The sequence below is a fragment of the Trematomus bernacchii genome, unplaced genomic scaffold (genome assembly GCF_902827165.1).
Source record: "Trematomus bernacchii unplaced genomic scaffold, fTreBer1.1, whole genome shotgun sequence".
In the NCBI taxonomy this organism is placed as follows: Eukaryota; Metazoa; Chordata; class Actinopteri; order Perciformes; family Nototheniidae; genus Trematomus; species Trematomus bernacchii.
Genome location: NW_022987689.1, coordinates 15,280,085 through 15,303,933, shown reverse-complemented (window position 1 = coordinate 15,303,933; position 23,849 = coordinate 15,280,085). Strand labels below are relative to the sequence as shown.

At 39.2% G+C, this 23,849-nt stretch overlaps 1 protein-coding gene across 1 annotated transcript in view; it reads right to left on the bottom strand.

Moving 5' to 3' along the window:
• Positions 1–23,849, bottom strand: part of LOC117488413 (SH3-containing GRB2-like protein 3-interacting protein 1) — a 61,383-nt gene that overhangs the window by 18,680 nt on the left and 18,854 nt on the right. Inside the window, 7 exon segments of the mRNA XM_034137287.1 lie at positions 279–290; positions 413–588; positions 1,869–1,926; positions 2,193–2,249; positions 2,693–2,738; positions 3,168–3,231; positions 9,603–9,971. Of these exon segments, the coding sequence (XP_033993178.1) occupies positions 279–290; positions 413–588; positions 1,869–1,926; positions 2,193–2,249; positions 2,693–2,738; positions 3,168–3,231; positions 9,603–9,612 (423 nt within the window). The 5' untranslated portion in view covers positions 9,613–9,971.

Below are 23,849 nucleotides of genomic sequence, written 5' to 3'. Positions count from 1 at the left end.
TAAGTGCAGTACTTGAGTAAATGTACTTCCACCACTGGTGTTATGTTTAATCTGCATTATGTAACGCTTTGCCATTCAGGTTCAAGTAAAGCTGTAGCTAAACAGAAACCAACAAAAAGAAGTTGAGGGATTAGAAATGGTGAGACAGAAACTGCATGCAGAAAAAAGCGTTAGGCCAAAAAAAGTGTTTATAAGGGAATTATCACGTTCTCATTTTTAAGTGAATTCATGCCATACGACCGCTGTTGCTGGTGAAACATAAATAAAAAAAGACTTACCGGACTTCTCTTCTACAAGACGACAGCAGAAAAGTGAAGAAAAGACAAAAAAAAGACAGACTTTAACAGCTGTTACACGTCATGAACCTTCAGTGCTGTGTAGCAGAACAAGGGTTCTGATCAGCAGCGCTCACCAGAGACGGAGAGAGGGCCAGGCCCCCCACCGAGGCTTTCAGCTCGTCCATAGACGAGGGGACACACTTGGCACTGTCCGCCACCAGTGGCTTGATCCTGATTTTGAACTTCTTCTTGTTCTCCTCATCTTCCTCCGAGTCGCTGGAGGAAAAAAAGTGCTTTCCTCTGGAAGCTGGTGAACATTTGTCAAGGACAAAGTAACATCAGATGGAGGCTTAGTCACTCTTGTACAGAATTTAAAAATAGCATATTCTTTTAAAATGAAAGTGAGATGCTCTGTGTCTCAGTCTGCTGTATCACAGTTACTAACTGTATTACACCTGCTGTTGATGAAACTCCAAACGATACTTCTTGGGTAAATGTTCATACTATTTTTCAAACAAAAAGCCACTGACACCTGCATGAGCAAAAATATTGATGAAACAGTGAACATGCGGTCAATCTTAATGATGATTGTGTGCTCAATTAAAGCCAAGATGGGGCTACACAAATCTGGCCTGACCTTACATGAATCTGCAAAGTTTCTGTCCAAGCATCCGAATCTAAACCATGTCAGCAGGTTCTGATTCAAGGGGCCCTATTATGCAAATGTCCAGGTTCATATTTGTAGTCTTTGCCTCTACTGTGACATATTTCCATGCCTTAATGTTCAAAAAGCTCTTTATTATTTTCATGCTGCAGCACCTCTTTTCACCCTCTGTCTGAAACCAGAGCCCAGTCTGCTCTGATTGGTTAGCTGGCCGGCAGACTGTTACAAAGTGATGTCACTTTGTTACGGAAGTGTGGGAGAGAAACTCCCTCTGGAGGTAACTTTGGGATTTTAGCCTTTGCAGACCATTTACATGCATACAAACCAAAGGCCACATTTCCACAATAAGAACAATTTCTTAGAAAATGTATATAAAACAATTTCCAGCTAAAGTCAGCCTTAGTTTTCACAGACTGTTTAAAGACATTTTTTACACACTTTCACTTCCTTTTTTTTTTGATTGCTGGACAACCCCTTTATCTCCATGCTAACTGTTTTTGTAAATGTGGATGCACTCCAAGACCAGAATAGTGCTGTAATAATGAACTAATTTTATTTGTTACAGTTGCACTTGCTCCTTCTCCTACAGAATGTTCAGCAAAGCCCAACAAATGTAACATGCCATTGCCATAGAGATGGTATAACATTACTCCCTATTAATGACAGAAAAAATAAACTCGCGGGTCAAGTAGGCCCCCATGGGGTCAGGGCAGAGAACCAAAACTCTAGTCTGGCTGCCCTTCTTCTTTCTTTTTTTTGTGCAACTGCAAGGACATACACATGTGATGTGGCAAGAGAGTGAAGGACTATTGATTTGGCCTATTTAATACAGCAAAGTACTCGTCCAAAGAGTCACTCAGCAGAACAGGTCAATAGTTTTGCAGGAGAAGAGTCCCAGGACTGCTTCTTCTCTCCTCAAAGGATATCATCGCCCTCGTCTCCGGGCCGGAGGCTAAAGCCCTCGTCGTCCACGTCAGGAGAGGCCTGGAAAAGAGAGAGGACAAAGTCTGTTACACAATGTACAGTCACAGAGGCGTCGCTAAACTCTTCCCTGTGAACAGCTCTGCATATAAATATGGGTCAGATTTCACAAAAGTCTGGCTGGAAGCTCCTGCTGACTCACAGAATATGCAGCTAGCACTCTATTTGCAACGTTTACTCAGTAATATCAAACCTAGCGATATGTGACACTGATTGCAAGTGTGCTTGGTAAGAAATATTGAAAAAAAGGAGAAGCTGCGCAGACTTACATATCTGTCCCAGTCAATCTCCCCATAGAAACCATTGGGTGCTCCATTGGCTTTTTTCTAATTACAAAATGGACCAAAGAGAGAATAATGAAAAGAGAAGTTAGTATAAACATGTCCGTGTGAATGATCAATTGTGCTTACCTACTTTATTAACTAACTTTTTACTTTCAAAAAGTGTGGTTCAAATTAAATGTTGGCTTTTTATGACATGTTCGATTGTCTGACTTTTCAAGATTCGTGCTTTGGCAGACTTGGTAGTCGTGCCGTGGCCAAAAACTACGTAAAGCAAGTTGTAATACATGGAAGTTATCCTCCAAAGGCAGTAACAGTTGCATTGTAAAATACTGAATCAATGGATATAGTATGTATATGTCCAGTTTCTGAATCACAATATCACTTTTGTATTTGGATGATTTTTGTTGTTGAAAAGCACTGGGAAGAAGACAGACTAACAGAGAAAAGAACCTAACAAACTACAAAACGATGTGAAATGTACATACACTTCCTTTTTTTCCGCTTCCACTTCCTTCTTTGTCAGGTGAACTCCTGTTTTGACAAAAGGACAAAAAAGTCAATTTTAGGAAAACAATATTTTAGGTTTGGCAATGATTTAATTATACTCATAGATATAATCATGTTATTCTACAATATCCCTTTCTTTCATTTAACAAAAATAGTCTCAAATGTGAATGTTGTCAAAACACAAACAGCGGTACAAGAACCTTGCCTTAACAAAATTGACAAAAATTGGCAACATTTTGAATTATATAAAAAAATATTGTTTTAGAGAATACAAAAAAGGCACAAATCCAACTAAACATTCTGTATTTGGCAAAGTTATATACTCAATGGTAGAGACATATTTCAGTCGGTCAAATGATTGAGCTTTGATACCCAGCCCTATTCATCCCCGTTCTGTTTTCAGAGTTGGACGGTTGTAAACTCGGCTTGTTAGTTGTGTCTGAGCAAACTCACGTTCCATCCGTATCCTTGTCCTTCTTCTTTAAGCCCAGGGCTTTTCTGGTTCTGTTTTTGAGTCCTAGTGCAGAGAGAGGAAGAACAACATCATGTATAATTAAATTAATGCTCTAGACTAGAGCCTAACTGTGCCACGAATTACACATATGATGTTTGTCAATTTAAAAAGATCATTTTGCAAGTAAAAAAAAGTAACACTTTTTTTGTGTGAAACCGCTCAATGAACTACATCTCCCGTCTCGCACCACACACCAAGACGGCCGTCACGTTGGCACATTTCACTTCTTTCTTTCAGAATGAGGCGAAAAGTATTAAAAGAGGTGAAAATCACTCCAAGTCTGGGCATGTTGAGAGCTGTACATACACACAAGGGGAGTTAGTCGGTTGTAAGAGCCAGCATGCCGGACCGGGATTCTGGGATTTGTAGGCTTTCTAGTTACGTATTTTTCATATGGGATTTGTAGTCTTTCTAGTTACGTATTTTTCATAGTCTTATATTTCAACAGTTTTACGACAAACTGTGACTTTTTTGACATGGAAATTATTTTTTAAAATTGACAAACATCATATGTGTAATTCATGGCACAATTCAAACGGGATCGAAAGATACGTTTTCTCTCCCCATTGACTTCAATACATAATCTTTCCAAAATAAGGTCCCATGGGTCAGAAGTAGATGGGCGGGACTTCGCCTCTCTATATAAAGCTAATAGTCTTGTCATTACAATGCACTTAAAAGCAAATAACACCAAAGGGTAACAGGCTGATGTAGAGTAACTTGAGGATGATTCTGTCCTGTTGGATACGCAGGAAATACAGTAACCACAATAAGATGATTTAAATAAAAAAATCGATTCGGGACACAAACATCATCTGGGGAAAGCCTTCACGTAAAAATAAAGCAGCGCAAACGTAATCCTCTAAAGTGTCCCCTCCCTGACTGAATTGAATGTAAGAAAAAACACAAACAAACATTGATCAATGTGTCCACTTCATTAGCAAGATTAAAGGCAGAGTGGGGGAAAGATCTACTATGGCAGCCATAGTCAGCCAAACTGGGTGCCAAGACCCCTGCAGCACAGACGGTTGGCACTATGCAGCGAGTCAGGACGGCTGGGACAACAGACAAGTAATCATTCAACATGTGCAGAGCATGAAGATCTCTGCAGAACAAGGTATTTCTATGTAGAATTGTAGTTGAATAGTTCATCTGTGTTTTTGATACTGGTTTGTGGTGTCAATGACCAACCTATGGCACACATGCACTGCATCTCTGAAATGAGGTTAACACCGGTCAGTGGTACTTACATGTTTTATGTCTGACAAAAACATTTGAATATCTCTTAAGCTTAAGCTGATTTATTTTGTGATTTTAGTCTGCAACAATATTTACATTTTAAAAGAGTGTAGATACATTTGATGTAAATCAGTAACATTTAAAAAGATTGCATTCAGTAGCAGAAGCTAGTTGAAGCGAGTTAGCATGCAAACTTTCAGATATTTTAACCAAACATGCTCACATACTGATGTTTATATTGTTGTTGAATTACTTTAGTGTGTTAGCATGCTTCACACTGATGTTTAGCATGCATTGTTGAGGTATTACTGTAATGTGTTAGCATGCTAATATAGGCGTCTGCTGTTAACCATGCATTGATGTGGTAATAGTTTATCGTGTTAGCATGATAACATCCAGACATCTACTATGTATCTTTGTGGTACAAGTGTAGCATGTTAACAAGCTAACCTACAGATGTGAACCATGTCTTGCTAATGTGTTAGCATGTTAACATTTGAATTTTAGGCCTAATAAAGCTTAGCTGAAGGTAGATAAATGAGATGAATAGTAAAAGGGATGAATGATTTATTCTCTGGACATCACAAATGTCTGTATATTTTCAGTCTGGACCAAGGTGATGGACTGAAAGACCAACTGAGCACAGACAGAGGCATTTCCATTTTGACTAGCTAAAATAAGCAGATGATTAGACATTGACACCATTTGACATTGATGATTCAAAAAGGTCTGAGAGTTGTAGAATTCTCTGTCAAATAGAGCTGAATGGCTACTCAGTGTTTGTTTGTTTGTTTGTCCTGCTCTGTGAATACACAAACAACAGAGGCTAAGAAGGCTAACAAGCCGAGTTGTTCTAAGTGAGAATATTCCTGATTCTCTTAGGTTAAGAATGTCAAAAATAAATATGATTGTATTAAACATGTACTCGTCTGACACCTTAAATAACAAAAAGACAGTTGATCAGAAGTATAAAACACTGCAAGAAAATAAAATCATCTGAGTAGTATTCTCTCTTCTTTATGCATTGGCTCGGTGTGGAACATGTTTCTTCCCAAGAAAAACAAGCGACAGGTTTGCACAACAGTGTTTTAGAAGACAAGAGAGCACAGTTGATTCTCACATCCATACAAGAGCAACAGGGACACGTGTGACAGACAGTTGGGTGGTGAACATTTTGTGCTATTCAGAGGCTGCCTGTGGGCTGTTTTTGAAAACAAGAATACATGATTGCTCATTTATTTTTTCCAATATGTAGTCCTGTACTGAAAAGTAAATCAAACTGAATTTGAAATCAAATAAATATTGAGTCAGCACACACACACAGATTAAAACCCTGATAAGAATACATTCTATAAAAGGGAAGACTGGTGCTCAGTACCATTCACTTGGGAGGAAGCTCTCCAGTGTACTGAAGGACGTGTCAGGACCTGTGATGTATTAGCAGCTAGCCGGGCTGCTCAATAGCACGGATTACTCCTGCATCACGACCTTTATCAGTGGAGACAGCTCTGAACAGCCAGCCTTCTGTCCACTCCTAACCTGCACGTGTGTTGTGTGATAAGGAGTAAAAATAGAGATTCAAGCTGAACCTAATATGTGACAAACTTGCTAAAAGAATAGTAAACATACTGGGGGAGAAAAAGCAAACTGCTGCTTTTATAAGCCAAGTGTGCCTGAGGAGAGCCCTACAACTCTCATTAAACAGTGTAACTAAGGATATTAGCTGTAGTTCAGTTTGGGTCTTATTTGTGCTAATACTGCGAGACAAGTTGGGCAATATTTCCGTTAAATATTTTGCTAAGATCTAGAATATGTTGTTGTTATTTTGGCACATACTTGAGATTGGTGCTTTTTTACTAAAGAATGATGTAATGATATTACTATATTTTTACAATTTTAACATAATTTGATTTTCAAATTAGAGTTTCAAATGCGCCTCTATGCTTTCAGAAAATTGATAAAAACATCCCAAATTTGAAGGCCGACATTTTGAGAGGTGAAGGATCTTTATCTTGTTTTTCTTCTGAGAATAATGTTCAATTGTCAAGAATGAAGCGGAAAAGTTGACAAAAAGGTTGAATGTTTAGTATTAATAAAGAAAAGAATGGGACGATTTTTTAAATATTTTTGCATTTCAAAATTAAGTCGAAATGAAACGAATAAACTACGAGCATTATTGCATACAGTGTATACTGCAAAGTCGGTCGGCTTTATTCCAGAAAAGTCATTTTAATACTAGGAATTCTAAAAGGACAATGTCCTCCTCCTCTCGTTTCAGCCCTGTATGTCTGTCCCTAATAATTACATTACATTACATGTAATTTGTTAGACACTTTTATCCAAAGCGACTTACATACATTCAGTACTGTGGGCAATCCCCACAGGAGCAATTTGGGGTGAAGTGTCTTGACCAGGGACACAACGACATGCTGACTGCAGTGAGACTCGAACTTGCTACCCCCTGATTTGAAGTCTAGCACTCTATCCACTTAGCCACAGCCGCCCCGGCCGAATAATCTTCCGTACATATACTCCCATCACTTTCACTTCGGCATAAAATTCATCTTCACATGGTAAACCTCAAGTACACTTTTTGTGAATGTTCAAATGTATCAGGGAAACCCGAACATCATGAACAAAGCTAATTATTTCATCCAAAACTGACACTGCACACTGTCTCTAAGACATCTGTTGGTTTCCGAAAAGCCTTGCTACAAAACTGAAATCATTTTCATGACCTCCAACTTTCTTGCTTTGAGAAACCTTTTTCTAGACTGAAGGGTCACTATCAAGGGTCTAGATTTCTCTTAGCATTATCTTGGAGTATTTATTGGCAGAAGGCTCCAGAGGAAGTCAATTTCTTCAAGAGCATTCAGCTGCATCTGGTGGCCTTTATCAATAGGTGGAGTACAAACAGTGTGTGCAGATGAAGGCTATTAGATTAGACTGAGAGCTCCAGAAGAAATGTGGATTTTGACTTAAGGCAATCTTAAGGTAATAAATTATACTTAAAGTTCAATTCTCTGACTGTCAGCAGCGGACTACTAAATCTCTGATAATGGAGTCTAAAAATATATCTGAACAAACCAGCGTGGGAAGATGTACGTTATTGATACTGGTTGTCAGTTGTGCATAGGTGTGAACATTCTTTACACACCTTCCTCTGCTATAGCAACACTGACAGCCTAACAACACTATGCCTCAGTTACCAGTCATATAGAAATATTTTGAATTACAGAGGAAAGACAAAACCAATCAACCAAGGTTGGGAAAAACTAGTTCCAAACAATCCCAAGGAAACGTAACTTAACTTGTTTAAAGGTACACCTAGAAATGGGGAAAGTGTTATTATCTGTTTGGATCTTTATTTTAATAATTGTTGGATATTTTGAAATAGGGATGTAGGATATAGGATTTGTGCCGATATCGGAAATGACAACCAATTCCAATTGATGCCAATGACTTGCCAAAATCATTGTGTATCCTTAGTGTTGAATTGTAGAATAAGCCACTTATTTTGCAGGTGACAAAACAACAAGTGGCACCACCACCTACTGATATCTTATACCAATGAATACATGTAATATTATTCATATTACACATGATGATGTCTTGGTTTTCAGTCCAATTAGTTGTCTTTACAGTGTGGTCGGATGATCGATTTTCTTTTATAGTGTTGCCTGGAATGGATCACCTATCCATAAGGCTGCAAATGTTGACAAGTTGATTTTCATACAGTCCTGGTATTAACTGCATCAAGAGGCAGCCTGAATAGATTGGTAACAATGCCATGCTCGGTTACATGGACAACATTTGGGCCGTCCTCCACTAAAATAATAACCTCGATTCTGTCACTTAATTGACTAGATCTGTTGAACATTATATACAAAAGTTACAGACAGATCCATGCAAAAGTATCACCTTAAATCTGTGTTTGCCAAAGATGTCCTAATAGGTTTTTATATTTAATACGTCATTCAGCATAAAAATTGTGTAAAAAAAGTATGAATCTATTCAAGAAATCTCTTTTAGTCGGTTAAGAACAAACCAACCACGAGGCGGGGGAGCCATTAGTGTAAAGTATGTATGATAGTTCGTTTTTGGGGCAGAACATACATTTAAAAAAAAAAGCATTATGGACCTTGGAATCAATGTCAAACCACTGTAGTGTAAACAGTTCCAAACAAGGTCATTTGCACAAGCTTGATCAAAGACTAACATACCTTTTTTTACACTATGTAGTCTAACATTATAAGGCTTGTTCAGAGTATGTTTAAAATAATGTAGCTTTTCTATAATATGCTGCATAAACAAAACAGTTGTCATGTAGCCTTCTGCACACTCCATGTCTGCGTCCAGATAACACCACTAAGTACACCTGACAGCCTACTGTACACAGTGGACTTAGCCACGCAGCTAACGAGGGCTAAGATGAGCATGTGACACGTGTGCTGTTGTATAGCTCAAGAACTGAGTACTATATCATGGCAGGCTGACTGCAGGCCTTTTTGCTAATAATAGCCAACTTCTATTACCACGTTGGCATTAATGGATGGTAAGGGCCCAGCATCTGTCATGGAGGGTTGGATAAATGATTCAGCTCCTCCATCCGAGTTTATTCCACTACTGTTTACTTTGCAACAGCAGCTGTAACTTTATTTAATGCAACATGAGCACTAAAGAAAGGCATGGTTTAAGGCATTGATTGGAATATTATATTAAGCTCTGATAGCAGCAGAGGTTTGAATGAGTGCCGCTTCCTGTTCTTTTGAAACATGTATTTGTATGACTAAGTGTGTAACTAAAGGGAGCACACACACACACACACACGTGTAAACACACACAGCAGGAGATTAGCAAGGCAGGGCTACACTGCTCTTCCTTTACAAATCCACACCTCCGCTATCACCTGCATTTTCTCCTAATGTGTCACTAACAACGCCACGCTCCCACACTGACATTGTCACACCGGTCATGCATGCAGCTCGGCTCAAAGGTCCTCACGGTACGACGGATCTCATCACGGGGATTCAGGAGCTTTAACGGCCCCAGCAGGGACACGAGAGGGCAGGAGGAGGACGCAAAAGAAACCATGGGAAATAAAAGGAGCAGGAGGAAGAGCACTGATGATTTACCTTGCATCATGACTGCTGCTTTTCATCCTACGTGGCGCCCCCCCCTGGTGCGCAGAAATGGAGAAATCCAGCCGGTCAAAGGATGCTCGGGTAGGGCATAGCTAATTCCGCACAGCTCCCCCAGCGAAGCACGATTCCCCTCCACCCCCGAGGGCCCCGACTCCCAGACACCCGCACAGGGAGGTGGGGTGGTAAAGAGCTTTGGAAGAGCAGAAGCAGCAGTGGCGGCGGTGGAGGACACGGCGAGAGGAGACACCCGAGGAATATGCAGCAAATCGGGGGATGGGGAGGGGGCGTCCTCTCTGAGTGCACGTTAGGCCCCGGCCGCCCGAGCAGCACCGACACACGCCATCTCTGAGAGGGGGGATGCTGAGGAAAGGAGAAGGAGGGGAGGGATAAAAAGCAGAGCGGTACAGAGAGAGAGAGGCGGAGAGAGAGGGGAGGGAGGGAGGGAGGGAGGGAGGGAGTGGGAGGCTTGCTGATGTCACATCTGCACTAAGCCAATCCCTGCAGCCACGGTCACATGGCCGCTGTCCCCTCAGCACCTCTCGGCTTGCCTTGAGCAGACACTCCACAGCCATCTGCATACATATTATACAAGGTCACACGAAATGGGATGCATGGAATTAAGGAAAGAAAATAAGAATTGGAACATTGCCTACATTTTAATCAGTGTGTCTACTGTAAATGTACATTTTCTTAAAAAAAAAAATACATTTGTACATTTTTGCAGAATCATTTTAATGTGATTCATCACCTTTTCATATAGGCGTATATATATATATAATTGTTTTAATATTATATATTTGATGTTATATATTCATATGTAAGCTAAACATTTCTTTTTGTATAATTATATGTTATATTTTGTATGCTCTTTATTACTTCTTTATATTATTTTATTCATTATATTTTTTATATTATATGATATTAATTATTTATTATTATTTTATATACATTAATGGTGGAATGTAATAGTACATTTACCTCAAAGTAACTCAAGTACTGTACTTAAGTACAATTTTCAGCTATTCGTACTTTACCTGAGTATTTTTATATTTTTATTTCATGCTACTTTAGACTTTTACCATAACGATTTATTAAACTTTTGTTATATGAGTTTATTTTGATGCCAATACTTATGCACTTTTACTTAAGTAAGATGTTGCAAGACTTTTACTTGTAACTTGAATTGAGCGTAGTACTTCTTGGTCCCCTGTTATATATCCAGGACAGAGAGCAGCAGAGATATCTTTTTGAAAAAGGCATGACTCAACCACAGACATAAAAGGATAAAAATAAGAGGTCAGGCGCTGTCTTCGAAACCCTTAAGTCTCCTTAAGTCCTTTGTTGAAATCATGAATAGACTGAAAAAAAAGATATAACCGAAGAGGAAAGATTATTTCATGTTTTTTTGGGTTGGTTAACCACATGATTCTGTCCTTGAGAAAGCGACAGTTAAAAGCCCTGATAAAAAGGCCTTGGGTTTCTTAGGGAAGGGAGTTTTGAATATAAAGCAATTGATTAGGACAGCAAAGATAACTATTTAAAAGCAACGTTATTGTCTGAAGCTAAATTAAGTCAGGTCAAACGTACATGCAAAGTCAACACATTTATATTGTAAATGGTTCAACATAAGTTTTTAAAGTACTCCTCTGGAGTTTCAGACTACTACTAGTGCTATTGAAATGACTGTGTTCATGCAACCAACAATGAATATTAATGCACATGAGCATATAGTAAAATAAAAAGCTCAGGGCCTTGCAGTGAAAACAGATAGTTGAGTTTGTTTATATTGTTTCGTCCGCTGCTAGCTTGCGCCGCTACATACATCTGATTTGTTACGCGTCAGAGGCTCAGCGGTGTCAAGGTCAAAGTTGAAATAATTTGAACTTTCTTTGCAGCGCTCAGCGCCAATTTTCGAGCGATGCCGAGGCTAGTGCTTACGACGAGTCGGGCGTTACTGCATTCTCCATAAAAACACAACGGCAATGGCAGCGCAGACTTGTGTTACCGCGTATCATGTGAATGCAGCTTGACTCAAATCAGTCAACTTTTCCCTCTATTGTACTAAAAGGCCCAAAAGATAAATATTTCTCTCAATCAGTTTCAACTAAATTAAACGTTTCCACAGGAACTGTGTAAAGACGCCTAGTTTCTGCCAAATTTTAAGCAAAGTTGTTTTTCGTCATGGTGACATCGCGCACGTCTAGATATATATATCTATATAATCATGATATAGAAATAATTCATTCAGAATGGGATAACAGTTGTTGCATATTTGATCAAACTACTCCTACTGGAGTAGCTTGTTATTCTGGATTTTAAGTGTTAAACTCTTAATGAATAATCGTAGCTTTAGCTGATAGCTAATAATTGCTTTTACTGTAGCTTATCCATGCACGAATATTTGATAACATACTTAAGACTTGACATATTTAGGGGCTTTAAAGAGAGATGAAATTGGAAACAACATACTAATCAAAAGAGACATCTTTTTGAACAGTAGGGATAAATAGGGAAAATAAATGGAGAAGAAGATAAGAGCGACAGTTGAGCCTATGGGTTGCCTCCAGGATACGGGAACCAAGGATGAGCAAGAATGCCCAGTGGAAGGGCCAAGTCTTATATTGGATCCATTAGAGTGGATGCAGTCCAAATACAGACACAGTGCTTTAGCTGATGGATCAGAAAAATGTGGTTTGCAGATTATCTTGCTGAACAGAATGTGTGAGTATCATATTTACCTAACACTTCATTTTCAGCAACAATCTGTGTGATGCTAACTAGTCTTCCCGGAAGTTAGCATTGCAAGGGCTGCCATGAAAGAAAGCAATGGGATTTTCCATTGGATTTCAGAATATTGCAGAAATAAAGAAATGTGAAAAGCACACGTTCATGACACTTACATGTTTTGTTGAGAAGGATAATCCCCACATATTAACAAGTATACTTTTATAATAGTCTAATGTTAGGCTATTCATTAACTAAATAATGCATGGCTTCACTCTCTATGTTTGGCGCAATGACTTTTAGTTGTGTAATTTAGCCACTAGTTAGCAAACTCTGTTTTTAAAACACCTAAAAGTGTTGGTATTTATAAGTGTGGTATTTCCTTACGTATTAAATCCGTAGAACAAAACGTGAAAATCTCAAAACTTGTTTTTGAGACAAAAGTGCTGAGTTGCTAATATGTGCTAATATGCTAACTAGTTTCCAGGGTCAGGACCTTTTCCTGCACCACTCTTTATTAACTGCCATGCAACTGCAAATTAGGAGTTTGTTTGTATTGTTAGAAATGTGTGTCACACTGGAGGACGACAGTGTGTCTACCACCGCAGAGAACACACTGTCAGCTGTAATCATGACTCACATTTTCGCCCGGGAGAAAGACAGGGTGGCAGAGGACAAACATTTCCTACATGTGTTACACTTTGGTAGAAAAAATTGATGTTTTAGTAAAAGCTATGGTATGGCTGCTTTGATAGCTGCGTATTAGAGCAGAGTGACTCAGCCTCACTGATAGGGGATGGACAGATGGGGGAAGGCAGTTAGAGGATAGTACCGTGGTGTGCGTGTGTGAGAGTGTGTATGTTTTAGTGTTGGGGGTAGACGTTTCTGCTGTGGAGGTCATGTCGTTTTCATAGATGAACAAATAATAAAAACCCTGATGCTAATTGTAACCTTACACATGGTATGTTTCTGTCCCGTGACTATTGTATGTCAGTGAGGTAGAGTGTCAGAGTGTGTAATCGGACACAAACACACCTCTGTAGGTTACTTTATATTGTCTGTATGCATAGAGAGTATAAGCCCTTTAGTAGGTCGAGTCAGATATGATATAAAACCCGGAAATCCAGACTATTTAGGAAACACCTTCATCTGGTGTCATCACTTCCTTGATATACTTTCCCCACTACTGCGGTTTATTTGTAGCTGTTGTTGGGCATCCAGGAGCAACTGATAATGAGCTTACCTAATCTGGCAATACACCACGGGCTGCTCCCGTATGCTTTTCTTAACCTGCTACTTACAGAAGATGCCATCGAGGGGTCAGGCAAGCAGGATTAACAAAGTAGAGCTGGACAGAGAAAAACACATGGAGAGCTGTTGGCCCAGGATGACTTCATGTTTGGAAATGTGCTTCAGATGTACAGGGGAGAATGGAAACTGGGAATACATCATGAATGCTTCTGTTGGTGTAGGAAGTATTCAGATATTTTATTTAAGTAAAGGGAGGTTGTAAAATGACACTGTGTAACTAATAAAAGTCATGTAAGGATATTGTTACTTGAGTAAAAGTAAACTAATCAGGAAATGTACTAAGATATGAAAAATAAAAGGTGGATACGTTTCTCATCTGTTTGACTGTCTGTTATATCATTGGATTTCTGACTAAATATATTGTATTGGACGGAAACTAATAACCATTTTTGATTCTGTATTATTCTGCAAATCATTTTTTCCTTTTTTGTATTGTTTGGTTTCTAAAAAAACTGCGAGAAGAGCTGTTACAATAACCCATGTAAACCAGGGCCTTTTCCCCACGTTTGTTTTGTTCGATCAGGCGCAGAGATCTCAACATTCTTTAAAACAAAGAATGAGTGGAGAAAAACTCCCTCTGGGATTTTATCCTTTGCAGACCATTTACATGCACCAAAACCTATAGAACACACTACAGGAAAGGGAAACCCCCCAAAAGCATAACAGGGTAAAACTTGAAGTAAAAAAAGCTGTCACATATCTCTAGTAAACTGAAAAGTACATTATTTCCCTCAGAAATGTATGTAATAGAATTAAAAAGTGGCATACAAATAAAAGACTCAGTTAAGGCACAAGTACCTCAAAAGTATACTAAATTACATAACCAAGAAGTAAATGGACTAAGATTATTCTGAATATCTTTGAGAAAATATGTCCAACGTACCAAGTGAAAAAAAAGCCTCTTCCAGGTGGGTTGAGCTATGTTTTATTCCACAACATATAAACCAAGCTGTATTATATTCATATAGATTAAATTCAGGATGATAATAAAAACTATGGATGATATATAATGGCTGACAGGATTACTATGTGCTGTAAATCCCTTTACTGTGTGTGGCTCTATACCGCCACCTACTGATGGAGTTATTGAGAGCTCATCATCAGCAGTGGTGGAAAGTACTACATTTAGTACTATGAGTAATATTCTTAAGAACAGTTTTTACTCCACTTCATTTACTTAACACAAACTATTATGAACTAATAATTGATCATGTTTTATTATATAAGTTAGCATACACTTTATTATAGAGAGGCGAAGTCCCTCCCTTTCTGGGGGAGCTCCATGGGACATTATTTAAAAAAAAGTATGTATTGAAGTCAATGGCGAGAGAAAGATTATCTTTCGATCCCATTTGAATTGTGCCACGAATTACACATATGATGTTTGTCAATTTAAAAGATAATTTTGCAAGTAAAAAAAATTAAAATGTGTCTTAAAACTGTGAAGTAACACTTTGTTTTGTGTGAAACCGCTCAATGAACTACATCTCCCGTCTCGCACCACACACCAAGACGGCCGTCACGTTGGCACATTTCACTTCTTTCTTTCAGAATGAGGCGAAAAGTATTAAAAAATGTGAAAATCACTACAAGTCTGGGCATGTTGAGAGCTGTACATACACAAAAGGGGAGTTAGTCGGTTCCGTAAGAGCCAGCATGCGGGACCGGGATTCGTAGTCTTTCTAGTTGCGTATTTTTCATAGTCTTATATTTCAACAGTTTTACGACAAACTGTGACTTTTTTGACATGGAAATTATTATTTAAGATTGACAAACATCATATGTGTAATTCGTGGCACAATTCAAACGGGATCGAAAGATAATCTTTCTCTCCCCATTGACTTCAATACATCATTTTTCCGAAATAAGGTCCCATGGGTCGGAAGTAGATGGGCGGGACTTCACCTCTCTATTCCCTTGTTGAAATGTACCAGCTACCCAGCTGTATATGCTCTCTAGTAAAATAAACTCTTTAATACATCAATCATTTTAATAATATAGGTGTCATCACTTCATTGAAAAATAAGTATAATGTTTTGAATAAAATATCAAACAAACAATATCAGGAAACCAGTTTGTGATCTTTTCTTTTTAGAATGTTAAATGACACTTTGTAATTTAATTTTCACACACTGGTGTGTGAACTAACTTTCTGCACACTTTGCAAAATCTGAAAAGTTCCCCAAACTACAAGATGATACTGTACTCAAAGAACTCATAAAAGCGGCAGTATATCCCTGTATTTAAATGGTCATACTGTATGTGTAGCTTATAGTTATATTTTCACAATCAAGGTATCCAACACATAATGTCTGCCTCTTGCAGGAGAGACTGTTCTCAATTCATTGTTAATCCTGTGTGTGTGCAACATGGCTCCTCAGTGGAACCACTGCTTCTCTCCAGATGACAGATTATGTTTATTTACTGGCACTGGACTTCACCATCAACCCAAACCCTTTTAAACTGTGCAATTCAGCATTTGTAATTTTTTTATTGCACACTTACTCTTGTTTATGTAAATAGTTTAGTTCTAATGGAGCCAGTGTAAGAAAAACCTAATTTTGGTATAAATTCAGATTCTAAAATTGATTCAGATATCTCTTTTAATATGTAGTAGACTCATGGAATTTCTCTCCATATAAACCTAAAACTCAATACTTTAAGCCTGTAAGTATTTTAATTGATATTGTTTGTTGTTTTCTATGATTATATTTCTATATTATAATCTTATGATTGTTTTATGTCTTTTTTCATGCTCAACGTCATTAAAAAATAAGGGTCTCCCTCAATTGATTCAAAAGCCTACATAAAGGTTTGTTTGAATGAATGAACACCACAGTTTGACAAATATTGAAACAAGCTGATCTTAATGATTCAGTTTGACAGGTTAGAACTCAACATGTTGTTCCAATTTGGAGGGAAAAGAGTTGCGGAAAGATCTCTTGTGAATTAAATAAGTTGTTAAAGGTCCCATGTCATGCTTTTCCAGTTATTACCCGTCCCCATGTAAACGGTCTGCAAAGTCACAAACCCTCAAAGTACACCCTGTGTAGCGATAAAACTCTAACACAGAAAATACCTGGTATGCTGCCCCAGAACGCCTCATTGGAGATTTCTCTTTTTCCATTGTTTTCTTCCTGGGTACAGTGACGTGACCATACCCAAATGAACCCATTGGTCTAAATGGACCAATCCGTGGAGCTCCTCACACACACACACTCTCTCAGCGGCGAAACTGTGGCGCGCTGGGGGGGGTGCTAGTGGAGCCTGTGGCGCGGTGCGCCGGGTTTGGGGGTGCGGGTGCTAGTGGAGCCTCGCAGATGGGGGTGCTGCAGCCCCCTCAGCACCCCCCCTTCCCGCGTCCATGGTGCTCAGGCTGAGTTTCACGATGTCTCGCTGTCTCGCAGACCCCACGCAGCAACCAGGAAACGACACCAGTAATAGAGCTCACACTGTCCCCTACTCACAGCAGCGAGCCCCGCAACGTCCCGCCAACACGGCACCCAGACTCCACGCAGCATTCTCATCTGTTTGTCATTACTGGTGTCATTTTCTGGTTGCTAATAAACGCCACTGTAATAATCACTGATGTTCCGCTGTAACGGTGGTGGACTCATCAGAACAGAGTGGGCGAGCTGACCAATCAGAGCACACTGGGCTCATAGGGAGGGGGGGGGCAGGAGCTCCAACAAGCCGTTTAGGACAGAGAGTGAATACACATACTATACAGGGATGCTGTATGAGAAACCAATGTGAGTTTAGAAAATTGCACAATATAAATCTATTCTAGTAGACCTCAACAATGGAATTATGATCAGTAGAAATGGCCATGACATGGGACCTTTAAGTATGGCACATCTGGCTGTGCTGGTAATTATGTTGCTGATTTTGAAGCATTTAAACGTTACCACCTGGCTGTCTGGGAATTACAGCCTCATTAATTCTGCCTGCATTAATAGGCGGCAAAATACTGTGAGCTCTGTTTACAATAAAGTACAAATTCCAAAAAGGTTTGTTTTCAAGACTATTTGTTCTGAAGCTTGTTTTGGCACATAATGAGTGAGTGACAGTTCTTTTCTATGAGGTTTTAGGGCTTCAGTTGGGACAAGGTGGAACAGAAGGGCAAGAAGAATAACTGGTTGCAAAATATTTAGGCAGAAACTTCTGGAAAAAGTATGAATAGAATTAGCTCCAGGTTAACTAAAAGCTTTTCTTGTTTTTTTAGTACTAATGTACCTTCATTTTTACATTGTCTAACATCACCATGAGGAATAACATGAGATTTTTGATGTCTGCTTTGCTATCTTTAGACGTGTGAGCTTAAAGCCAGATTTAAGAATCCCTGTTTCACTCATAATTTCCTGAATTAGTGACATAAAAAACCCAGAGATAATAAAATGTGCAGGAAAGTGAAATATCATTAGTCCAAAAGTGTGATTATTGTCATGAATGTACCTTTAAATAGGTTGGATGCATATTTTGTAAATTTTAAATTGTGTAATTTCTACTTTTATCTTTAAATATTTTATGCATGCTTCTTAATTAATATTAAGCAATCTTTGGCTCTGTAACAAATGTAAATGTCCACTAAAGGTATTTTGATTCTGATTCTGTCACGATAATTACGACTTATCGAACGATATACTGACATGATCTAGATTATTTTTACGTTATCCACTTATCGTCAATATACACTGGAACCAGTTTACGTTACCAACTTATTGTACGATACATGGATGTGACCTAGATCCTTTTGAGGTTATCGACCTACAGTATTGTACCATATAGTGACATGACCTGAATCATTTTAACCGTATCGACTTATTGACCATGTACTGACAAGACCTAGATCATTTTAACGTTAATTAAGGATTTATCCTACGATATAATGACATGACCTAAATAATTAATACGTTTTTAACTTACTGACAATATACTGACATGACTTAGATAATTTTAACGTTACTGACTTATCGTACAATATACTAACATGAGTTTTTGCGTTATTGATTACTTGTATGATAAACTCTCAAGACCCAGATCATTTTTACGTTATCAAAATAACATTTTTTAATGATTAAAGGTCCCATGTCATGGCCATTTCTACTGATCATAATTCCATTGTTGAGGTCTACTAGAATAGATTTATATTGTTCAATTTTCCAAACTCACATTGGTTTCTCATACAGCATCTCTGTATAGTATGTGTATTCACTCTCTGTCCTAAACGGCTTGTTGGAGCTCCTGCCCCCCCCTCCCTGTGAGCCCAGTGGCCGTCTGCGAGACAGCGAGACACAGCGAAACCCAGCCCGAACACACACACACACCCGCAACCTGGCTGGAAGTTTGCTCACACACACAAACTCACAGCCTCGCCGCGTCCCGCCATCTCAGGGAGGAGAAATCGGCGGAGCTGCAGCTGAGAAAAGATTGAGTGTGTGTGTGAGGAAGTCCGGGATTGGTCCATTTGGACCAATCCACGGACATAACCTAACGGCTACGCGGACGTAACGTAATGGCTCCACGGAATGGGTCCATTTGGGTATGGGCACGTCACTGTACCCAGGAAGAAAACAATGGAAAAAGATAAATCTCCAACAAGGCGTTCTGGGGCAGCATAGACAGGTCTTTTCTGTGTTAGAGTTTTACTCCCTACAGGGTGTACTTTGAGGGTTTGTGACTTTGCAGACCGTTTACATGCATAAAAACCTTCATAACACACAAGGGGACGGGTAATAACCGGAAAAGTATGACATGGGACCTTTAACTTATCGTAAGTCATATGGTCATATCATCAATCAGTTTTTGACGTAATCAATTTATCGTCCACAGGTAGCAGATATATTTCTGGGACAATAAATCATTCAACAAGTGTAAATTACAGGCTTGCTTATGTGTGTTGTTTCACACGATAAATGAATGTAGATATTTTTTGACTTACTGACGACATGAAATGAACCATATTTATTAATCAAATTGTTAAACTTTGAATTGTAAACATATCGCGCGATATACTGACATGACCTAGATCATTTTTAAATGTTTAACTAGATCATGCTCTTGAATTACTACGCTATTATATAATTACCATTATTATATCAGTTGTATAAGAGGGTCTTAAAATGTAAATGATATTCTTTATTGCAAATATTTCTAAGTGTTTATCATGGCAGGCCTACTTATGTTTTCTTCTGCTTATTACTGAGGATATTTCAAAGCTTGTGCAATATTTTCACGAGGGGATTTTTGTGTGGCCAAACAAAATGTCTTTGTGCTGAAAAATCTTCCCTCCAGCATTTGCTTTTCATGGGGCTTTTTCAAAGAGACATTAAGTGTTCATGGAAGCTGTGTAGTGGTGTTATGAACGAGCGCCTCTTAAAGTCACAGACTCGTGGATGTCAACTGACCCGGTTGGCAACACAAAGAGCTATTGAGCAACTTCAAAAAAAGTAACACAAACAGGAAGCAACAGGCATTTTACAACATTTTTGACTGAACATGTCCTTGAGTTTATAGATAATGGAGTAACAGTAAGAGTTTCTTTCTTATGTTCTGCCACTAGATGCCGCAATAGCACTATGAACACCGAAGCACACACTGAAAGCACCAAATCAGCTCTTATAGTGGATTAATGAACATAACGCATCTGCTGTACATGTTCTTACCACAAAAGGCACTGTGTCATGTGATAATGAAACCTGCAGTTAATACAGTAACGCAGTTTGTTTTTTAGCACTGTGATCCGAGGTGTGATGGATGATATCATGACGGACTAAACCTGCCAGTGAAAGGTGTGTCGATGGTACCGTGGATCAGGAGGTGGCAGTGTTATACACCGGTGAATGAACCAATTGTCTCTGGGCAGAAAAGGCTGAACACTGAGAAATGTGCTGAGGGGAAAAAAAGGAGCGAAGACGATGATGTAATCCTTTAAAGGGACATTCACGCAAAAATAAAATGTAGGAACAAAAGATGCAAGGGTGCAGTGGAGCTGTCATGACGACGACATGTACAAGCGTTTGAATTAATGATTATTTTCTTAATTGTGCATCACAATTCCCCAGAAACCAAAGTGATGTCTTCACATTGCTTGTTGTGTCAGACCAAGCAGGTCAAAAACAAAGGTAGTGAATACACATTTGAGAAGCTGGAACAAGCTAGTGTTTGGCATTGTTTGCTTGATTACTCCATTATGAAAATAGCTGCTGATTGATTCAATGTCATTTCAGGTATCGAGTGTCTTTGAGTATAAAGACTATTGTATCAGCTCTAATGTTTGTCTAAAGGTGTGTGTGGTAATGCGTATCGACAGTAGATGATATATGTCTCAAATAATCAAAGCTTTATTGTTATATGTACTATGGCTACAGCAATAGAAATAAAAGTCCCAGGCTCCTCAAAGGATGCAACATACTATACTAGGACATCAAATAAAATTAAAATAAATAATAGAGTGCTATAAAATGGTGCAAGACACATAAAGGTGCAAGTAAGTTGCAGGAAAAATAAAAATGTCTCCTTTTAAATGAATGGTAATAAGAATGATTTTATTGTTATGGTTACTAAAAATGTGTCCAGAAGGCAAATTTGAATGTCACATCAAATATTTCTCACAAATATGTGCCTAGTTTGGAGCAAAATAAATATGTGAGACAGTTTGTTTCACATAAAGTACATTAGATGAAAGTGTTGCAAACATTTTGGCATTAGAAAATGAGTAGAATATAACATTTCTCCATAGACTTTAATAATAGAAGCAGTTAGGAACTTACTTTTTTTGTTTAATATTTGCATGATATTTATGCAAATGTAGTTTAGTGATCAAACAAGTGGAGGGAAGCATTTTTCACCGTGTTAAAGCCAAGGCCTTGGATCTGCCTTGTTTGCATATGACCTCAGCTCCAACGCCTTAGGCTAAACAGAAACACCATCCATTATGAGGAGTGGTTAACCAGCTCTCTCCCAAATTACAGTGACTCTGGCCTCCCATTTGACTGATTTAGCGGTTGTGTGGTTCCCCATCTCATGTTACTGACTGTTATAGTGAGATGTACTCACGCAGGCTTTCCTCCCCTTTAGAAAATGTCAGCGAAGCATTTGTTTGCCATTCGACAAGTTAAACAGAACTAAAGATGCGTGACAGGGCATTATTTGCTTATCCTACAGTGGCACATTTACCGTTTCAAATTCTCTCTTAATTATACTGATCTAAAATGACCGGTGTTGCTTCACCAGCTTCTTTAACCACATCCTCCGACAAATGCAGGACCATTTTACCACCCTGACCAAGAGGCCGTTGCACAAGGTTTTTCAAGAGAGCTGAAACATTTCCTGAGCATGTTAGAGTGCAGACACTGAACCACCATCCTGTTAAAAAAAAGAAACTGCAAGTGCCGGGTCGTTGTGGTATGATTGTGATTGGCAGCTGTGGAGAGGAATCCAGATAACACCCTGGTATATAGAGTTGACCCTGCTTTTAACCTGCTGGCACACCTCCTGTCTTCACCTTGCATCCCCCCCCCCCCCCTCTCCCCTCTGCCAAACTCCAGCGCCTTGGGCTCCACTCCTCCACACCAGGCTCCTCAGAGACATCTGCCCCTCTTTTAATGTTGATCTCTGACCTCTCGGGCTAAAGATAAGTTAACCTCAACGATCATGTCGTGAAGCTGCCAACGCGGTGTCTTATAACGCTGTTATGTTAGCGCACAGAAGTAGAAATGTCCTTACCAAACAGTTTTGTTTGGGAGTGAAATTACGTAAGGACTTGGAGTTTAAGAGAGAGTCTTGTGAAAAGCTTTGTCTGAAGTGTTGAATGGCTGCAGTACCATTTCCCTTTCTCTCCCACCCTCCTGCCAGGACCAGTCAAGGGATTTTCCTTCCCACCATCTCCGGCTGGAACACTATTTCCGGATTGTGTCGTTCATTTACTTAGTTCGCAGAGAACTCGGGAATGAGAGGCCATGGAAAAGTGAGTGTGGCAATGTGGCTAGAGCGGTAGGGAGGGAAAGACAGAGAAAGGGAGAGGTGTGTGTGTGTGTGTGTGTGTGTGTGTGTGTGTGTGTGTGTGTGTGTGTGTGTGTGTGTGTGTGTGTGTGTGTGTGTGTGTGTGTGTGTGTGTGTGTGTGTGTGTGTGTGTGTGTGTGTGTGTGTGTGTGTGTGTGTGTGTGTGTGTGTGAGTGATGGAGAGAGTTCAAGAAAGAGCTGGAGAGAGCTGGATCGTCAGAGACAAGCCCGAGCAACGGCCTTTTACAGAAATAGCACAGGCAAGAATCTCTGCGGCTAACATACATTTGAACATGATGAGTGTAATCAAACGGAGAAGGGTTAGACATTGGACATAAACCATCTTTCGCGACCATGTGATGTTGAGGATTCCTTTGTCTCATCTTTGTGTTTGCCTCTCTGCCGTGTTGTTTGTTTATCCGCTTGTCTTTCCGACTCCCAAGACATTCTATTACATTACAACGTCTCTGCAGTTAAAGCCCAGGTAAAGGCTGTTAGTGACCTGCTTACCTGTTGACATGTCCTCTGTTGACATAGCTTACCTTCTCTGACAGGCTTAATAGTCAAATAAAGGTAGTCATAGGAGATTAAGAGGCCTTTGACCTTCAAGCAGCTCGCTCTATCCTCGTTAGATGAGCAGACAGGATTGAATCCACTCAGTAAGCTCATCTTTGTTTCAACACCGGAGAGATTTGCAGGAAGATCTGGGCAACAAGACCAAGTCATATTTGACCCCAATAAACGCATTTAATCAATGTTTTAATTAGAGGAATTTCCACTAATTGAACACAGGAAGTTGACAGTAAACTCCTCAAAGGAAGTACTTCTCAGCCTGTGAAAAAGAGATGTCACCTTTTTGTCAAAATGTACTTTGGTAACCTAATAATCAGCAGATGTTAGCATGATAACACGCTAAACTGAACCTACTTTGAATCAGAATGTTACCATTAAGCTAAGAGTGACAATGCTGTGTTTAACTATTACTCTTTAGTCCAATTCTAAACGGACATAAAACCCACTAACATCTGGCTTTTTGTCAATTCTGATTGGCAGAAATGGAAACATGACAACCCCCGAGTTTACTTGTCAAAGGAAGTACTTCTGAGCCTGTAAAGGGTTGCCATCTTTTACGCAATCACACTGTCAAAAATGTACTTTGAAGATATTCACTAGTGCCTAGCTGTACTCGTTTGGTAACCT